Genomic DNA, 20500 nt, shown 5'->3' with positions numbered 1-20500 from the left:
ACAGATTCAGTACGCTGTCTGTGAAAAATGCGTCAAACAATTTACTCAGCTTGGGGGATCAAAATCTCACCCCTCATAGTGGGGAGAGACTATGTATCCATTCTGTTTTTAATTTCAAATCCAGCGCGACACAAAGAATGCTCCCCTCATGGGGAAACCATGGAAATGTGGGGACTGTGGGAATGGGTTCCCTTCCCCATTGGGGCTAGACACCCACAGATGCGTTCTCACTGGGGAGACGCCGTTCTCCTGCTCAGTATGCGGGAAGGGATTCAGTTGGCTGTGCAGCCTACAGACACACCAGCGAGTTCACACTAGGGAGAGGCTATTCATGTGCCGCCATTGTGGGAAGGGATTCATTCAGTCGTCCCACCTGTAGACACACCAGCAGGTTCACAGTAGGGAGAGGCCGTTCTCCTGCTCTCTGTGTGGGCAGCGATTCATCGATGCATCCCACCTCCCGAAACACCAGCGGGTTCACCTGGGGGAGAGGCCGTTCACCTGCTCTGAGTGCAGGAAGGGATTTGTCGATTCTTACACCCTGCTGACCCACCAGCAGGTCCACATCGGAGAGGCGCCATTCACCTGCCTTAAGTGCGAGAAGAGCTTCAGTCATGTGGGCAACTTGTGGAGGCACCAGCGGATCCACACCAGGGAGAGGCCATTCACATGCTCTGTGTGCGGGAAGGGGGTTCACTCAGACATCTACACTGTAATCTACCAAAGGGTCCATATCATGGAGAGGGCGTTAATCTGCTCTCAGTGTGGAAAGGGCTTCACCTGCTCCTCCCAACTGCGGAGTCACCAGCGAGTTCTGGAATTTTTTGAGGATGTAACTCTGAAGATGGACAAGGGAGATCCAGTGGATGTAGTGTACCTGGACTTTCAGAAAGCTTTTGATAAAGTCCCACACAGGAGGTTAGTGAGCAAAATTAGGGCGCATGGTAGTGGGGGCAAAGTACTGACTTGGATTGAAAATTGGTTGGCTGACAGGAAACAAAGAGTAGTGATAAGCAGCTCGCTTTCAGAATGGCAGGCGGTGACCAGTGGGGTACCGCAGGGATCAGTGCTGGGACCGCAGCTTTTTACAATATATATTAATGATATAGAAGATGGTATTAATAGTAATATTAGCAAATTTGCTGATGATACAAAGCTGGGTGGCAGCGTGAAACGTGAGGAGCATGTTAGGATATTACAGGGTGACCTAGACAGGTTAGGTGAGTGGACAGATGCATGGCAGATGCAGTTTAATGTGGATAAATGTATGGTTATCCACTTTGGTGGCAAGAACAGGAAGGCCGATTACTACCTAAATGGAGTCAAGTTAGGTAAAGGGGCAGTACAAAGAGATCTGGGTGTTCATGTACACCAGTCAATGAAGGCAAGCATGCAGGTACAGCAGGTAGTGAAGAAAGCTAATAGCATGCTGGCCTGGAATATTGTGTGCAGTTCTGGTCTCCAAATTTGAGGAAAGACATTCTGGCTATTGAGGGAGTGCAGCGTAGTTTCATGAGATCAATTCCTTGAATGGTGGGACTATCTTATGTTGAAAGGTTGGAGCGACAGGGGTTGCATTCCCTTGAGTTTAGAAGATTGAGAGGGGATCTGATTGAGACGTATAAGATTATTAAAGGATTGGACACTCTGGAGGCAGGAAATATGTTTCTGCTGATGGGTGAGTGCCGAACCAGAGGACACAGCTTAAAAATAAGGGGTAGGCCATTTAGGACAGAGATGAGGAGAAACTTCTTCACCCAGAAAGTGGTGGGTGTGTTGAATGCTCTGCCCCAGGAGACAGTGGAGGCCCAGTCTCTGAATTCGTTTAAGAAAGAGTTGGATAGAGCTAGCAAGGATAGTGGAATCAAGGGTTATGGAGATAAGGCAGGAACAGGATACTGATTGCGGATGATCTGCCATAATCATAATGAATGGTGGTGCAGGCTCGAAGGGCAGAATGGCCTACTCCTGCACCTATTGTCTATTGAGTTCACATGCCATTGCAGGGGGATTGAAGTGGTGACGGCCGAGTGCCATTATCGACTGGACGATCAACTCAGTTCCGGAGATTCCCGGGGTTTGAATCCAGCCGAGGCAGATGGTGGGATTGGAATTCGGTCAGAAATTTGGAGTTCTGAATCTAATAATGAAACCATTTTTGGGGGGGGAGAAACTGCCATCTAATTCACTCATGTTCCTTTTAGGAAAGGAAACTGCCATTGTGGGAAAGGATTCACTCAGTCATCTCAACTGCATCCTTTATCCGGTCTGGCGTACACCTGACTCCAGACCCACAGCAGCATAGTTGACTCTTGACTGCCCCCCCACCATGTCAAATGAGTGGGAATAACTAAAATGGATACAGTGTGTGGGTGGAAATTGCTGAGTGAGGCAATACTTCCTTCAGCTTAAGGCTGTACCAAGAATCCAATTATAAAGGGACAACTTGGTGCTGACCAACAGTAAAGGAAGTGGAGTTGGGAGGAGTGTGTGAGCTTTGAGCTGTTTAAAAAAATGCTTCTTTTCATACACTTTTTTTTTGCTGGGGAAATCTGAAGCTGTAACAAAGTTGGGTGGCAATAAAGGTTACTTGAACTTAACCCCAGTCTCAGACTGTCAATGAAAGCTATGAGATCCAATAGGTTTTTGTTTTAAAACTGCTCATTTCTTTCAACCTCTTGCACTAAGTTTCCAATATCGTGTATCAGAAGGAGCAGTGAATGAGTAGCTAATATTGTTAGAAATTGTAAGTTTTTCATCTCTGCAGGTATTGCATCGTTTCATCGACATTGTAAGGTTTACTGGCAGCACCGGGAAGTGTGGGATGTATTCACAAGAAACAAAGTTAAAAATCATACAACACCAGGTTATAGTCCAACATGTTTATCTGGAAGCACGAACTTTCGGAACACTACTCCTTCATCAGGTGTTTGTGGAGAAGGATCATAGGAGAATTTATAGCAATAGATCGCAGTTTCATGCAACAGAAATGATATAGAACAACTTAGATTGTTGTGAAGTCTTTCATCTTTGAGAATGGGTTGCAGGTTTTGGTTCATTAATATGTAAATCCCAGAACTTGTTTGAAGACACATTCTCGAGACAACTTAAGGTCTGTATCCCAATCTTGAGTGAGACTGGTTCTATTTCCAAAGTAGGAATTTATAAAATCTCACATGGATTAACTGCCTGTAGATTGTATTTGGCTCAAAAAGCGCACAATGTATCTGCAAATACAAAATCACACCAAAGGCTTATATGTAAGTGCGCATGCATGAGAGTATAGGTGAGTGTGTGCGTGCTTGATAAAGTGTGCGAGTGATAGAGTATCAGCCTGTGAGAGGGTGTATATGTGTGTGTGTCTGAGAGGGATCTGTGTGAATTTGAGAGTGTGTGCTTTGTGTGGTTGTGAGAGCGAGTGACAGTGAAGTGGGGTTACCTGTCATGTGACATGAATCCAAGGTCCTGGTTGATGCCATCCTCATGTGTTCCGAACTTGGCTACCAGCCTCTGCTGGGCCACTAAAACTGAATAAGCAGTTACATAGCACACATTGTAGAGGGCAGGGTGGGACTTGTCTTTCGATTTGCAGAAGGTGGGAGGTTCTGGGTGCTGGAAACTAGGGAAAACACATGTTGGAGGACCTTCGCCTCAGAGAGATGCAGCTGGAAGCCAGGCTGCAGACACGTTGGGGGAATCATCAAACCCCCTATACTGTGAAAATAGGCCCTCTGGCCCAACAATGCACATTGACCCCCCCTCAGAGCATCCCACTCAATAACCTCCGCAGCTAATCCCTGAATTTAGAACACCCAATCCACTCTAAGCTGCACATCCTGGGAGGAAACCAGAGCACCAAGAGATGGGGGGAGGGGGAGGGGGGTAGGAAAGTGCAAACTCCACACAGACAATCACCCTGAGGGTGGCCTCGAACTCAACTCCCTGGCACTGTGAGGCAGCTGCTGCCGCACCACCTACAGTCTTGGATTGAAGGAATCGATTGGCTTCATGCCAGTCCTGGTGACACTCCAGCCCGTTTGGGGAATTGAATTTGCTTCCACAGAGTTTCCACGGTGCAGGGGTCATTGCGTCTCAGCAGCTTCAACGATCCAAAGAAGGGCTCGTCTACGGCGAGAACACTAGTCCACATTTCGCTGCAGAGTTAAAGTTCTCTGCACAGCCAGAACCCTGGAACACTCCCACGCAGGCTGCGTATAATCACGGGGCTTCTCAAGTCACGTTGATGTTCGAAATAATTTCCCCTCCTGGATTCAAACGCTGCTGATATTCAGGCCCTGAGTAAATTTCTTGTGCACGCCTGAACAGCAAATCCTCCTCTGCTAATACCTTGAGAAAACAGATCATTGCTGTCAGTGCAGGGCAGGAAATAGGATAAGAGAATTCTAGTTTGTACCGAGCAGCCTTCCTTATCTCCTACCCGAAATCTCTGTCTCCCATTTCCTCCACCTTTCAATGGATTCCAACTCGAATTCATCCTTCCATCCTCCTGTTTTTGCCCAGCTCCCCTCACCGGAAAGCGCTGACTCTCGGTTCAGTTTCTTAGTCACTTCTTGCCGTTCCCAGTATATTGCCCACATCTTTATTTACTTTTTAAAACAGAAAGGCAGTGGTTTGCTGATGCCAGGATCTGAGGGTAATTGCGTTCACGCTCCAGATTCTCTCTCGCGTCTTTCACAAAAATCTGCACTGCGCATGTGCAAAGAAGGGGATGCTGGGAGTGGGTGGGACGCATTCACCAACTCCCCATTCAATCAAGATCCAATCATGCCCACAGCGCCTCCTGTCTATTCTCTCTCGCTATCCCAGCTCCCCCCCCGTCACACACGCCACCCTATGCACCTCCGTCCATTCTATCTCCATACCCTCTGCCCCCTGTCCAGTCCAGTCTCTCGTCCACCCTCTGCTTTCCTCCATTCAGTCCGTCTCCCCACATTCATTCTCTCTCTCCTCCCACTCTCTACCCCTCTCCATTCTCTCTCTTCCCCCATCCTCTGCTCTCCATCCATTCCCTCTGTCTCCCCCCACCCTCTCCTAACACTCATTGTTGCTCTCTTTCTCCCCACCCTCTGCCCCCCTTCCATTCTCTCCCCACCCACTGACCCACGTCCATTCTCTCTCCCCACACTCTGCACCCCCATTCTCTCGCTCTCTGACAAACGCTTTGCACCCCACCCTGTGCACCCCCAGGGTTTCTCTAACTCCAATGCTCTGTCCCCGTGTCCATTTCTCTCTCTCTCTTCCCCCTAGCCTCTGTTTCCCGTCCAATTTCTCTACTTGCACCCCCACCCTCATCCTTTCTTGTATCAGCCCATCTCAGGATCGAGAGAGCGCGGATGGTGATGACTCTACTTGGGAGATGGGAGGGTGTGGTGTGAGAAATGGCTGATCTTTAACATTGAGAATCGCTAAAATGATATTTTCAAAAACATCGGTAAAGGTTGAAAGCAAATTCAATTATTTTTTTAAAAAGTTCCAGACATTTTTCAGAAACTTGCATTGAAATCTATGCAATTAGGCCACAGTTGAGGACAGGCTGTAAGGATGGAATGGCCAATTCCTCATCTTGTGAAGTTGGTTCAGATTAAGTAGTAATAGAGTCATAGAGTTGCAGAGCATGGAAACAAACCTGTCGGTGCATGCCAACCACATATTCTAAATTAATCCGGTGATCCATTTGCCACCATTTGACCCATATCTCTCTCAACCCTTCCTATTCATATACCCATCCAGATGCCTTTTAAATGTTGTAATTGTTCCAGACTCGACCACTGTCTCTGGCAGCTCATTCCATACATATACCACATTCTGCATGAAAATGTTACCAGTTCGGTCCCATTTAAACCTTTCCCCTCTCACCCTGACCCTATGCCCCTCCAGTTTTGAATTTCCTCTACCCTGGGGAAAAGACATTCAAAAATTGAGCAGCCAGACAAAATGCAAAAGGAATAAACTGTTGAGCCCCAGGAAAACAAAAGAAGTGTGGCTCCAGCCTTTTTTTCTCTCCGATTGGCAATTGGACCAGCATCTCCACTGGGCATACTGCGCATGCTTCTCGGTGTCAGGAAGCATTGCGCATATACGCTGGTGTCAGCAAAATACGACGAATGCTCTTGCTGTTAGCGGAAATGGCGCGCAACATTCTTCTGATCGCCCAATGGGAAGCTCTGAAGGACCGGAAGGAGTGTGGTCCTCCTGCAATTGAGAGCCTCCCCCAAATTGTCTGAATGCGGAAGTTGGACAATGCGCTTGTGAAGGTGTTGCTGCTCCTCTCTCTATGAATGAAGATTTAACTTCATCCCAGTCTGCAACTTCTTTCCTCTGTCCAACATCTGTGAGTACAACACACTCTTCTCACCCCTTTTCCATTTTATTTTTTCACTCTGGTGTTCAGTTCTTGACTTGCAGCAAAGTTGGTTCAGGTATGTGTCTCAATTGGCAAACACATTGTAAATGTAGTAACGCAGTGTGAAGTTATAGCCTTTCCTATGAAATAAAAACAGAAAGGAGGTAAATTGTTTAAATGGTGATATATTGGGATGTGGAGTAAGTGAGGACTGCAGATACCGGAAATCAGAGTCGAAAATTGTGCCGCTGGAAAAGCACAGCTGGTCAGACAGCATCCGAGGTGCAGAACAGTCAACGTTTTGGGCAAAAGCCCTTCATCAGGAATGATGTGTGGATGTACAAACGTGCCTCAGATACCTTCTGCTCAGGCTTTCTACTCCAGTCAATGCCAGTTGTCACATAGGTGCAGCAAGCAATCAGCAAGGCAAGTGGTATATTAGCAAGAGGAAATTAGTTCAAAGTGGGGATGCCTTCCTGTAGTTTGGGACATATTGAATATATTCAAAGCTGAGTTCATCTGACTTTTGAATGTCAAAAATAGTTATGGGGAAGGCAAGAATTAAAAAAAAAAAATTATTAGAAACTTTTTCAAATCTCTCACAGCACCTCTATATACAAAAAAGAACAATACCAAAATACAGAAAAATAGCAGTACAACAATGTCATATTATGATACTATTAATAATGAGCTACCTATTATTCTACTAGAACAAACTTAGCTTAAACTAAACTACAATCAAATTGAATAAAAATAAAATTAAACATAATTTAAGTTAATTTGAATTCTATCACATTACTTTATTCTATTTCACTCACCACATCTCCATTAAGGCTCCCATCCATGGGAGCACCAGTTATTGCACCCGTATTCCTTTCACCCAGCCTTGCCCTCCCAGGGCCCATGAGCGCCCGGACTGATTCCCACTTGATCAGCAGTATTAAGCTCTAATTAATACTGCTGATCAGTCTGCATCAATATAATTTGGAAAGGGCCGCTAAGTCTTGTAAAACTACTATTTTGTGGTGCACCATATTTGTGAGGTCATCTTGGGGGGGATGCTCCATCACCAGCATATGCCACCCCATAAGCCCTGGGGTTTTTTCCAACATCCAATTAATTAAAATGTTCTTCCTTGCACAGTGCTTAAGAATGTTACACAGTCTGTTCCTGTGTTCTCCAAGAGAAGGCAAATTTGGCAACCCCAGAAGAAGAAATACCGGATTCACATTAACTTCAATCCCCCAGGATGTCCTTCAGCTCCCTCACTATAGCACTCCAGTATCTCTGGATCTTACAACATGACCAATAGCAGTGTGTGAGTGCCTATACTAATTTTACATTTGGGACACCCTGGTGATGTGCCTATCTTGAACTTAGCTCGCCTCTCTAGCGCCACATAAGCCCTGTGCAAAATCTTCAATTGCATGCCCTGTGCTTTGTTACATATTGAAATTTTCCTTACATTTTCCCATATATCTTGCCATACTTCTAATGAAATATCCTATCCTAGCTCCCGATTCCACATCCTAGAGAGTCCCTCCACATCCCCTAAGGTACGTCCCTTCTGTAAATGATACAACGTACTAACTGAAAGAGCACCTGTACACAGAGTACTCTTTACTCCACATTTGACCTGTATTGCTGAGCCAGAAGCGTGGTATTCCTCTGTATATAATCCCTTAGCTGAAAGTACCGGAAAAGGTCCCTATTAGACAATGCATATTTCTGACTTAGCTGGCTAAATGACATCAAGACCTAACCCTCGAATAAATCTCTCAGACAGAAGATTCCCTTATTCTCCCAGGACTGAAAGCCGGAGTCCATTGCCCCAGGTTTAAATACTTGGGCTGCCACCAGTGGGGTAATCAGTGAGGTCATCAGCCAATTGCCCTTGTCTTGCCTCATTATCCTCCAGGCTTTCACTGTATTTAAAATGATTGTACTCTTACACTGCTCAGTCTCGGATTTCATCTTATCAATGAATAATAGATTAAGTAGGGGACATCTCAACTGCAATGCTTCAACGTCAAGCAAAATCGACCCCGAGTCCCCTCGTGCCCAGTCACACATATATGCTAAGAAAGCGCAGATTTGATATCTCTTCAAGTCCAAAAGGTCCATTCCTCCTCATCCTGTGAGAGCTGCAATTTGATAAACTTAATTAGGGGGCGGCTGCGACACCAAATAAAAGAACCGAGCCAACCATTGAGCCTCAGTAATACTCATCTGGGTAGCAACAACAGGAGCATTCTCATGGGGTACAATAGGCGAGGAAGAACATTCATTTTAATCAGAGCTATTCGGCCTAACCATGAAAACGGTAATCCGTCCCATCGCTGCAAATCCTGCTTTATCCTCTCCAGTAATTGTACATAGTTAGCTTTTTACAGCTGGTGGAAGGCAGGAGTAATAAAAATTCCCAAATGCAAAAACTCTTTTGACAACCATCTAAACAGGAACTGCATTCCATCCTTCAGATCAGGCACCTCCACTAATTCTCTCCCTCCACCCACCCAAATAAATTATTGTTCGAATCAATCGAGGAACGGACTCCTCCAGATTGGCCAAGAACAAAAGGACATCATCAGCATATAGGGTAATCTTATGTTCCCCCATTCCCACTCCTGGCGCCACTATTTCAGGAATCCTCCTGGTAGCTTCAGCTAATGGCTCAATTGGCAAGGTAAAGAGCAGTGGTGAAAGAGGACGCCCCTGTTGACTACCTCTCCCAGTATTAAAGTTATCTGACTTAGTGCCATTTGTGATGACTGCTGCTTTAGGATCATTATACAACACCACCACCCACCTAGCAAAGGTTGTACCCAGACCAAAGCGCTTGAGGACCCCAAGCAGGTACAGCCATTCTATCTGGTCAAATGCCTTTTCTGCATCTAGGGAGGTCACCGAACCCAGGATCAACCTTTGCTGGCATACCTGCACCATGTTCAGTACCCTCCTGATATTGTTGGAGGAGCTACGGCCCTTAACAAAACCCATCTGATCTTCTTTCACAATACAGAACAACACCTTTTCCAACCTCAGGGTCAGCGTCTTGGGTAGAATTTTAAAATCTACATTCAACAGTGAAATGGGTCTGTATGAAGCACATTCTTCGGGCTCTTTCCCCTCCTTTAAAATGAGGGAGATATTAGCCTTCCTAAGAGAGGGCGGAAGATAATCCTGTGCATATGAATAGCGATACATCCCCACCAACATATTTATGAATTCCTTATAGAATTCACTTGGGAATCCATCTGACCCCAGTGCTTTGCCACCTTGGAGATGTTTTATTGCATCCTGCACCTCCTGTATCGTCATAGGCCCATTCAACAGGGAACCTGTTCCGCGGTTATACTAGGGAGATGCAGGATCTCAAAAAAGGCCTGTATTCTCGCTGCACCATGTTCATCTCCCTCCGACCGATATAACCCTGCAAAGTATTCCCTAAATCTTCTTTAACTCACGGGTAACTGTACCAGCCTTCTCTCTAACAGACATAATAGATTGGGAAACATTTTTCTTTCTGGCCAGATATCTACCTGGCTTATCTACAAAATCAAACAATCTTTGTTGAGCAAAGCAGACCTTTTTTTTTCCCAGTGTGTGCAATGAGTTGGGAGCAGCCCGGAGAGCTGCAGCTTGACCAGTGAAGGCCTATTGTAATATACTTCCTCAGCTATCTGCAGACGGGTCTCCAACATCTGTTGTTACTCCTTCCTCTGCGTCCTTCTCGTCATTGAATAAAAAATAATCAGGCCTCATAAAGATGCCTTAGTGGCCTCCTACAGTATTTCCGGATTACTGGCCGTACCCGAGTTGATATCCCAGAAGGCTCTGAACTCTTGTGATGTACTCAACAGATTTGCTATCCCTTAACAGGTATGGGTCCATGCACCACTGCTGTGCATCCATTCCACCACTCTTGATTTTACCATCTAATTACACTAGCACATGGTCCGAGACAGCAATAATGCCAATTTCACAAGCCAATGTTCTGTCCAAGCAATCCAATGGCATTAAAAAGTATCAGTTCCCATGTGGTACTTGTGTGGGTTGGAAGAGAAAGTAAAGTCTCTTCCATTAGGGTGGAGATGCCTCCACACATCCACTAATCCCAACTCCTCACACATGTCCACCAACTGCTCAGGTTGCGCAGGTGTACCTGCCTGGCCCCTTGGCACACTGTCTACCTCGGGATCTATTAGGCGATTAAAATCCCCTCCAGTGACCATGCGGCGTCCCCCAAGACTCATTAATTTAGCAACTGCATCAATTAGAAATTTAAGAGGGTGCACCGGGGGGACAATACACATTCAGGACGCCATACTCTTCACCATGTATGAGAGCTTTAAGAATGACGGACAGTCCATGTTTGTCCTTAATTTGCTCAATTACCTGGAAAGGGAGGTTCCTTCTTACCAGTATAGCCACTCCTCTACACTTGGAGCTAAAGGAGGAGAAGAATACCCTATCATAACCTCCTTGCTGCAGTTTCAGATGTTCCTTATCAGTTAAATGTGTCCACCCTTTCCTTCCTGAGGCTTGACAGCACCGTCTTTCTTTTTAATGGGGGAATGGCTCCCTTTTACATTCCAGGGGCACCACCTGAATGAATCAGTAGCCATGGTCATCCAGGGCAGCCCGTGGTTTCCCAAGAGGAGGAAGCTTATCTGAGGTGTGGTGAGCAACAAAGACATTAACTCTATAAAGTCTAAAAACTGCTCCGATTCAAAACTACTATAACTAAAAATCTAACCACCACATATAACTTAAGCAAATGCGCAAATAACCCCCAATTATGTAGAGATCTCCCCCCTCAACCCCCCAACCCCACCATTGCCACCATCCTGCCTCCTTCCCACTGAGGCTGTGCCCCAAACTCCAGGCAATTCACAGATTGAAAAAAACATGTTATTTACATTCTGAGAGTTAACAATGGTTGCCCATCTCCCCACACTCCTTCTCCATACATCTTAAGCACAGGTATAGCCACCCCCAATCCAAACACAAAAGGACAGCAGGAAAGAAATGGCCTCCGACAATACCTAACTGACTGATATACTATATAATTCCAGTTTTACGTCAAGGCAGTACGTATAAAGCCGATAACCACAAGAAAAGGGGCAAAAAAGTAATGATGTCCCTCCCGCCTTCACCCCGACTCGATTTCTTTAATTCAGAGAATTTGCAAAGTCCTTCGCCTTTTCTGCTGAATCAAAATTATATACCATCCCTCCATGAGAGAAACGCAATACGGTCAGGGACCTCAAAGAATATTTTCTGTTCAGATCCCTTAATTTTCTCTTAACTTCATCAAATGCCCGTTTCTTAATCCAGGCTCCCGAGAAGTCCTGAAAATATATTATTCTTGAGCCTTTGTGCATTAAAGCCTGTGGATCTCTTCCCAGTCTTCTTGCTGTTACAATCACTAACTGTTTTTCTCTTTTATGCAGGAGGCGCACTCGGACCACGCTGGGCTGCGGGTCCGACCCGGACCTGCGCATTTCGATCCGGTGGGCCCGCTTCACACTCAACAGGCCCGACTCCAACTCCAGCCCCAGGAATCCAATAAAGTCTTCGCCTCCCTCACATTCCGGAAGACCCACGAGCTGTAAGATATTTCTTCTACTTCAGTTTTCCAGGTCGTCCACTTGTTCCTGAAGGACCCGAACCTGGTCTTCCAGCGTTTAGATCCTTCCTCCTGAGACCTCCGCCACGGTCTTGATGCCACGGTCCTCTCCTCCGCTGCCTATTCTCTTCGGGCCAACATTTGAATTTCCTGCTCCATGCTTTTCCAGTGTGGCAGATAGCGGTTCCACCGCTGCTTCAATCTTATCTCAGAGTTTGGCAAACACCGAGAGTAACTGCTGCTGCCCCATTAAACCCAAAGGGTCTGCCCTGGGAGTTTGAGCAATGGCTCCAGGCGCCCCTGATGCAGTAGGGGAGTGCCCTACCTGCTGCACCCCTGTCGGCCCTTTTCCTTCATTTGCTTTCATTCTGGTCCTAAAGCTGTCAAACCACAATTATAGCAGCTCTAGACGTTCAGTAAGTTTATATTAGCGATTGTTTTCTCCTACGGATGGTTAATGAGGTGGGGGGAGGGGGTAAAAGTCCACCTTGCCGGGGGTATGGCACAGAGCCCAGCACAGCAGACCACTCAAACCACCGCCATCTTGGATTTCCAAGAAAATGGTTTTAAGACCAGTACAGAACAGCTGCACGGTCATACAGCACACAAACAGACCCTTCGGACCAACTAGTCTATGCTGACTATGTTCTCAAACCCAACTAGTCCCATCTGCCAGTGATTGGCCCATATCCCTCCGAACCTTTCCTGTTCATGTAGATTTCCAAATGTCTTTTAAACATTGTCACTCTACATGCATCCACTACTCCCTTTGGACACCCATTCCACACACAAACCGGAGAAAGAAATGGAGCTCTTCATATCTTTTTGAAATCTTTCTCCTCTCCCCTTCAAAATTTGCTCCCTAATCTTGAACGCCCCACCCTAGGGAAAGGACACCTGCCTTTCACCTCATCTGTACCCTTCATGATATTATAATCCTCTATAAGGTCACCTCTCAATCTCCTCTGCTCCAGTGAAAGAAAACCCAATCTATCCACCTGGCTGTAGGTATATTCATATTCAGTTATGATGTGTTCAATGTTGGTGCAGGCTCAAATGGCCAACTCCTGCTCCCAATTCTCTCACTCTGTGTCCAGGACAGCATTAGGAGATTGGGAAAGGGGAGGGATAGATATCTTGTTTGTTTTTATTTTTAAAATGCACTTGATTCCCACAAATAAAATCAACAGGTACAAGTACAGCACATGCAGTGTTCCTCATTGCAGCTTCAAGGTTTTGTGTCCTCTTCTTACGCGTTGGCTCCAGCACATTCAGCATACTTCCCCCGCCTCCCCACCCCCCCACCCCCCCCCCACCCTCCCCATCCCCGCCCTGAGCCGTTGATGCTTCCATTGTTTATAAAATCAAGAGAGGAATGGATAGGGTAAATAGACAAGGTCTTTTCTCTGGGAGTGTAGAACTATAGAGTAAAAGATTGAGGGTGAGGTGGCCCGGGGAGGGGGCGAGGAATTTAAAAGGAACCGAAGGGGCAATTCATGCAGAAGATGGCGCGTGTAAGGAAAGAGCTGCCAGAGGAAGTAGTAGATGCTGGTATAATTATGACACATTTAAAAGGCATCTGGATAGGTTTATGAATAGGAAGGGTTTAGAGGGATATGGGCCAAATGCTGGCAAATGAGACCAGATTCAGTGAGGATATCTGGTCAGCATAGACCATTGGACCAAAGGACCTGTTTCTGTGCTGTATATCTAGATGACTCTGGTTTGCCATGCCAGTCTGTTCAATTTCTCTCTGGTGTCATAGCCTTGATGTCTCATTCTAAAACTCCCCTGTGGGGGCACGTTTACCATTTTGTGTCTGATTGGTTGCCAAGAAGCTACATTGCCGGTTCATCCTGAATTTACACACTATATTTTTGCTTCCAAAAATCAGACCTGCTCACTCTCAACAGTATCCCAATGTCGTGGAAGATATTAATTTTCAGGTGCAGATATCCAAAATTCAGAGAGATGTCAGTTGTGACTGTTTTGCTCTTCTGTCCCTGTCAGATCCTGAATCAGCAATTTCAGGAGAATTAGAATGGAGTGAGAACAGAGGGGGAGAGAGAGAGAGAGGGATGGTGCTTTCAGTTTTGTGGAATAATAAAACAAAAGAATGTTCTGCAGAAAGTAGAATTGCATGTTCTGAATTTCTACACTGGACTGACAGTGTTGACTTTTGTAATCTCTTTTCAGACTATTTGATCTGAAGATGAAGTTTCAAAATCAACACATGAAGGGCTGATGCCTGAACCATTGACTCTCCTGCTCCTCAGATGCTGCCTGACCTGCAGTTTTCTACTCTGATTCTCCAGCATTTGTGAGTCACTCAATCCACCGGGACTGCAACAATTTTCAACTATGATCCAATTGGTTCCTGTTTCAGTACATTTTCAGCATCAGTGGGACTGGAAGAGAGACCCTACTGTTGCAGCAACGCACTGAGTGTGGAGCCTGAAACAGTTATCTGGCCTGGAAAGAGGAATTCGAGGCAGGGAGGGGACATACACGCGTTTGTGTGCAACTGTAGCTTCGGCCATGGAGAAACCATGGAAGTGTGGCGACTGCGGGAAAGGCTTCCGTGTCCCGTCTGCCCTGGAGACACATCGGCGCAGTCACACCCGGGAGAAGCCATTCTCCTGTCCTAAGTGCAGGAAGGCCTTCAGTGATTCCTCCGCCCTGCTGAGGCACCGGCGGGTGCACACTGGGGAGAGGCCCTTCAGCTGCCCGAAGTGCAGGAAGAGCTTCAGCGATTCCTCCGCCCGGCTGAGGCACTTGCAGGTTCACACAGGGGCGTGGCCCTTCAGCTGCCTCAAGTGTGGGAAGGCCTTCAGCGATTCCTCCGCCCTGATCAGGCACCAGCGGCTGCACACAGGGGAGAGGCCCTTCCGCTGCCCCGATTGTGGGAATGTGTTCACTCGCTCCTCCCACCTCGTGGTTCACCGGCGGGTCTACACCGGTGAGAAGCCCTTCCCCTGCCCCAAATGTGGGAAGGCCTTCAGCGATTCCTCTGACCTGCTGGCTCACCAGCGGGTCCACACCGGCGACAGGCCATTCACCTGCTCTGTCTGCGGGAAGTGCTTTACACGCTCTTCCGACCTGTTGAAGCACCAGCGGGTCCACACTGGGGAAAGGCCCTACAGCTGCTCTGTGTGCGGGAAGGGCTTTGCTGTCTCCTCCACTCTACTGACGCACCAGCGGGTCCACACTGGGGAGAGGCCGTTTGCCTGCCTCGAGTGCGGGAAGGGCTTTGCTGTCTCCTCCACTCTACTGACGCAACAGCGGGTCCACACTGGGGAGAGGCCGTTTGCCTGCCCCAAGTGTGGGCAGAGGTTCACAATGTCCTGCAGCTTGAACAAGCACCAGCGGAAGCACCAATGCTCCTAACAATCAGATTCTGCCGGTAACGCTGCTGAGGGTCACCCCCAGGACTGATCCTCCTGCCCTTTCTGACAGTGGGGGGAGTGGGAGAGTTGGTAGGCTTTTTTGTTTTCTACTGGGGGAGTGGGGGGGGGGGAAGGGAGGGTGGTGGATCAGTGGTTAGCACTGCTGCCTCATAGCGCCAGGGACCCAGATTTAATTCCATCCTCAGGGTGACTGTCTGTGTGGCGTTTGCATGTAATTCCCCGCTGTGTCTGCGTGGGTTTCCTCTGCGTGTTGCAGTGTCTTCCCAAAGTGCAAACGTGCGCATGTTTGGGCGAATTGGCCAAGCTAAATAGTCCCATAGTGTTCAAATATGTGTAGGTGTGGTGCATTAGTTAGGGGTAAGTGCAGAGTGATAGGGTAGGAAAATGTGTCTGGGTGAGTTACTCTTCGAAGGGTCGCTCTGAACTTGTTGGGCAGAAGGGCCCGTTTCCACACTGTAGTGCCTCTATGTTTCTATGAACCTTGCTTCCAGTGGGCGCTGCTGCTCATTGAGCCCAAGACCCGCACAAACCTACGACTGCAAGACCATTGGAGCAGAAGTTAGGATATTTTGACCCATCGAATCTGCTCCACCATTTATTAGAGACAAAATAAAAAACTGCAGATGCTGTAATCTAAAATAGACAAACAGGAGGCTGGGCACAATAAGGCAGGCAGCACCAGCAGGTGGAGAAGTCAGCATTTCAGGTATTATCTCTCAGGACTGAAGAAGGGTTCTACCCGAAACGTTGACATCTCCATCAGAAATGATTTATCAGTATGTTGTTAGAACTAGAGGGCATAGGTTTAGAGTGAGAGGGGAAGGATTTAAAAGGGACCGAAAGGGAAAACTTTTCATGCAGAGTGGTGCGTGCATGGAATAAGCTGCCAGAGGAAGTGGAGGAGACTGGTAGAATTACAGAATTTAAAAGACATTTGGTTGGGGACATGAATAGAAAGGGTTAGAGGGATTTGGGCCAAGTGCTGGCAAATGGGACTAGATTAATTAAGAATATCTGGTCCGCGTGGACGAGTTGGACTGAAGGATCTGTTTCCGTGCTGTACCTCTCTATGACTACCGGTCCTGATGTAAGTTTCGAATTTAGTAACTTTGAATAATTCAATCTTGTTGAATTCACCTCCTGGAAGGTTTCAAATGAAACCCTCCAAGCGATATGATTTAACTACGCCGAGTTGGATAAAGTATCCCATCAAGTTCACATGAATGCGCAGTTGAAGAAGTTGAAGTCAGAAGTCACACAACACCAGGTTTCAGTCCAACAGGTTTATTTGAAATCCCAAGCTTTGGGAGCATTGCTCCTTCATCAGTGCTGCTCCTTCATCACTTCACCTGATGAAGGAACAGTGCTTCGAAAGCTCATGAGTTCAAATCAATCTATTGGGATTCTCACCTGGTGTTGTGTGACTTCTGACCTGTCCCCCCCCCCCCCCCCCCCCCCCCCAGCACCTCCACATCAGAGATGACGAATGAGATCAGACTTTATTCAGCATGATTTAGTGAGATATTCATCTGGATGTCCTTATGCCTCAAACATCGATTCTCCTGCGCCTCGGGTGCTGCCTGACCTGCTGTGCTTTTCCAGCACCACACTCTCAACTCTGATCTCCAGCATTTGCAGTCCTCACTTTATCCTGGTTCATGTGGAAACTCAACACTGTCAGAGTTACAAAGAGATTCCAGTCATAGAGTACTATAGCACAGAGACAGGCCCTTCAGCCCAAACTGGTCCATGCTGACCAAAATGTTTGTCAACACTAACCTCATTTCCCTGCACTTGGCCCATATCTTTCTAAAGCTTTCCTACCCATGTATTTTTGAAACGCCTTTTCAATGTTGTTAATGTACCTGCTTCAACCACTTCCACTGGCAGCTGTTTCCCCAGGCGAACTACACTCTGTAAATATTTTGCCCCACATCTTTTCTTCCATCTTTCTCCTCTCACCATAAAACGCGTCCTTGCTCTTGAAATCCTTCCTCAAGGGAAGAGACAGCTACCATTTAGCCAACTCTACCCCTCATGGTTTGAAAATATTGCCTCTCAACTTCCTCTGCTCCAGTGGAAAAACATCCCAGCCTATCCAGCCTAAATTCTAATTTGATAATAATGGCAGTGATGATTTTGGCTGTGTGTGTGTCAAGGATCTCTCCTTTCTAAGCCAATGCTGTGCCTCTTAGGTTCACCTGATCTTAAAACGAATGGCACCCCATTCATTTAAAATGTCCATGTTTTCTGTGTAAAGTCGGTCCTGGTCGGCAAATAGGCAGTGGTGTCTTATATTCCCGTAGACTTCTTTTGACCGGGTTCATATGCTCTGTTTTGAGATGTATGAGTAAATCTTCAGAACAAAAGATTAATGCAGCCTTTATTCATGTCTCATTATTAAAAACACTTTCTCCATTTACAGATGTGATTGAGAAGCTTCTCCCAATGAATCTTTGACTGATAACAGCATTTGTCAGGCTTTTGAAAGTCACTGCAGCTCTGTCATAGCACAGGGGAGGGCTCTTTCAGACACAACGCGTCATGTAGTAAATTCTCCCACATTAGTCGAGCAAAGTAGACGTCTTTTTAAGACATTATGATACTTGAAAGGGTTCAGAAAAGGTTTGGAAGGTTGTTGCCAGGGTTGCAAGGTTTGAGCTACAGTGAGAGGCTGAATACGCTGGTACTATTTTCCCTGAAGCTTTAGAGTCAGCCAGAAACATCTGTTGAATCAGAAAACATGTCTTTCTGCAGCAGCTTTAGACAGACTGCTTGCCAAAACCAAAACCAGGGGAAAAGAATAGGACAACTGCCCTTTCATTGTAGAAGCGTTTTAGAAAAATAAAATGTCAAACCCTTTTCCCGGATTGTTGCCTTAGCCAGTATCTGTTAACCATTAGTGAAAACCTTAATCCTAGATGAATGGGAAGCCTTTTACAACCCCTCCTGAAAATAAACCAACAACGTAATCTTCTTAAAGGAGGAACATGATCACAACAAAAAGCACTTGAACTGAAACATTTGTAACAAAAGGCTGTACAGTTAGCAGGACAAGAAAACAGGTTTTCAATTTCACCAATCAATTTAAATCAGCCCCATTGGCTACCAGAAATTTATTAAATTTAAATCCTAAAGTTTTGACAACAGGACCAATCCTATCATAAAGAATTGGCGGTCTCAGTCATCTGTGTATTAGATAAAGCATCATTTAGAAAAACAGAGAAGGACATTCCTGACGGAGGAATCGGAGGAGGCATCCCAGACAGAAAATGGCGCAGAATATTCCGGAAGACACATAACCTGGTTGTAATCTGAGAGATTAAATTCTATTTTGTGTCATCTGAGTGGGACATGTATTGATTGGAAAAGCATACCAGAAGAATCTTGATTTATTCCAGAATACTCAGTAGTTAGGAAGGATTTCTTCAGTTTGTTAGTAGTTTTGTTCATTTGTTCACCGTGAGAGTTGGTGAAATAAATTGCTGATTGTCGGTTGTAAAGTGTCAGGGATTTACTTTTAACACTACAGCAGGTTACACCACTTATCACACTGACTTTACAGATTAAAGGGCAACGTGCCACTCTTTGGACGTTTCAGTTTGAGATCTTGGTGAGGTGGGGGGGGGGGGGGGGTTCAGCCTTCGCTTTGTAACAGTATTGATGACATTCTCTTGAATGCAATGGAGTCAATATTAATCCAAGCCTCTTGTTGTGGTTGTGGGTGAATCACCTTAATGTGGCTCCTGACTCAGAAACCGCACAGACAATCAACTGCTGAAACAATGATTTGCACTTTATTGCACGTCGCAACCACAAATAAAACCTCTCAAGTTCATTCAGCTTCACTCCCCAAACGTGGCTATCACCCAGTTGATGTCTGAAGTTAACTGGTTTTCCACCGACGGTGCCCATCTCTGGAAGTTCCAGGGGTTTGATGCAGTATTATTCTTCTGAGTACTGCTGCGGCTGCATCATTCTGGAGTTGAAGTTTGGTGGCGTTTCCTCAATTTCCAATCTGTGGTGTGACTTTTGTTTTTAAGACTCTAACATCACCTCACATTGCTGGAGACCTCAGGTCTGCAGCTTACCTTCTTATCCTTGAGGGTTAGCTGCCTGTTTGAAACAGCCTGCCATGCAATTAACCCCTCTATGTCAGGGCTTTCCTTCTGCAGGCAGAATTAATTGTTCTTTTGTCACACCATTATTAAACAACATTATCTTGCCTGTCCCAAGAAACAACTTATTGTGTTGCCTCCTTCTTCCCATGGATGTTCATTAGCAGAAATTAAGCCATTTATCGTATTGAATCTGCTCTGCCATTCAGTCATGGTTGATATTTTTCTTAACCCCATTCTCCCTGTAACCTTTGAGCCCCTTGATACTCAAGAATGAGTGAATGGTGGAGCAGACTCAATGGGCTGAATGGCCTAATTTACTTCCTGTGGTGTCACAGTTTCTCGTCGGCCCTTTCGTTTCTTGGTCCAGAAAGAGTTATTGTTGACTCGTGAAGTTTGCGAAGCTCTGGAGTTTACAGGTGCACACCACTCTCCTCTCTGCCTCCTCCCAGAATAACGATTCCTCCTGAGATACTGGCAGTTCTTGAGATCCCTGGATATCCAGGAATACAAATCAGTGTGTCTGGAAGTCTCTGCTGCTACCCTGGAACAGAAGGATTATGGGGAGAAAATCCAGAAATCCGAAGAGCAAAGAGACTTGGGACTTCTAGCACAGGATTCTCTCAAGGTAAACTTACAGGCTGAGTCAGTAGTGAGGAAGGCAAATGCAACAATGGCATTTATTTTGACAGGACTTGAATATAAAAGCAGGGATGTACTTCTGAGGATCTTTCAGGTTCCAGTCAGGCCACAATTGGAGTACTGTACACAGTTTGGTCTCCATATCTCAGGAAGGATGTACTGGCCCTGGAACATGTTCAGAGGAGGTTGATGAGAAAGGTCCCAGGATTGAAAAGCTTAACATATGAAGAACATTTGAGGACTCTGGGTCTATACTCAATGGAGTTTAGAAGATGACAAGGGAACAAATTGAAACCTACAGCATACTGAACAGCTTAGACAGAGTGGATGTTGGGAA

General features: G+C 46.2%; 1 protein-coding gene and 1 pseudogene across 1 annotated transcript; both read left to right on the top strand.

Annotated features, from left to right (window-relative positions):
• Positions 1-148: 148 nt before the first annotated feature.
• LOC148142898 (uncharacterized) lies at positions 149-11982 on the top strand (annotated as a pseudogene).
• A 2552-nt stretch (positions 11983-14534) lies between these two features.
• Positions 14535-15383, top strand: LOC148142897 (uncharacterized). Its single transcript, XM_087975759.1, has one exon. It carries the CDS (start codon positions 14535-14537, stop codon positions 15381-15383), a length of 849 nt encoding a protein of 282 aa, XP_087831885.1.
• Positions 15384-20500: the final 5117 nt, after the last annotated feature.

The sequence above is a fragment of the Chiloscyllium plagiosum genome, unplaced genomic scaffold (assembly GCF_037043375.1).
Source record: "Chiloscyllium plagiosum isolate Xiang-an unplaced genomic scaffold, Cpla_swu_hap1 HiC_scaffold_27, whole genome shotgun sequence".
NCBI lineage: Eukaryota > Metazoa > Chordata > Chondrichthyes > Orectolobiformes > Hemiscylliidae > Chiloscyllium > Chiloscyllium plagiosum.
The sequence above is the reverse complement of the archived record's forward strand: the minus strand, read 5'-3'. Positions and strand labels throughout refer to the sequence as shown.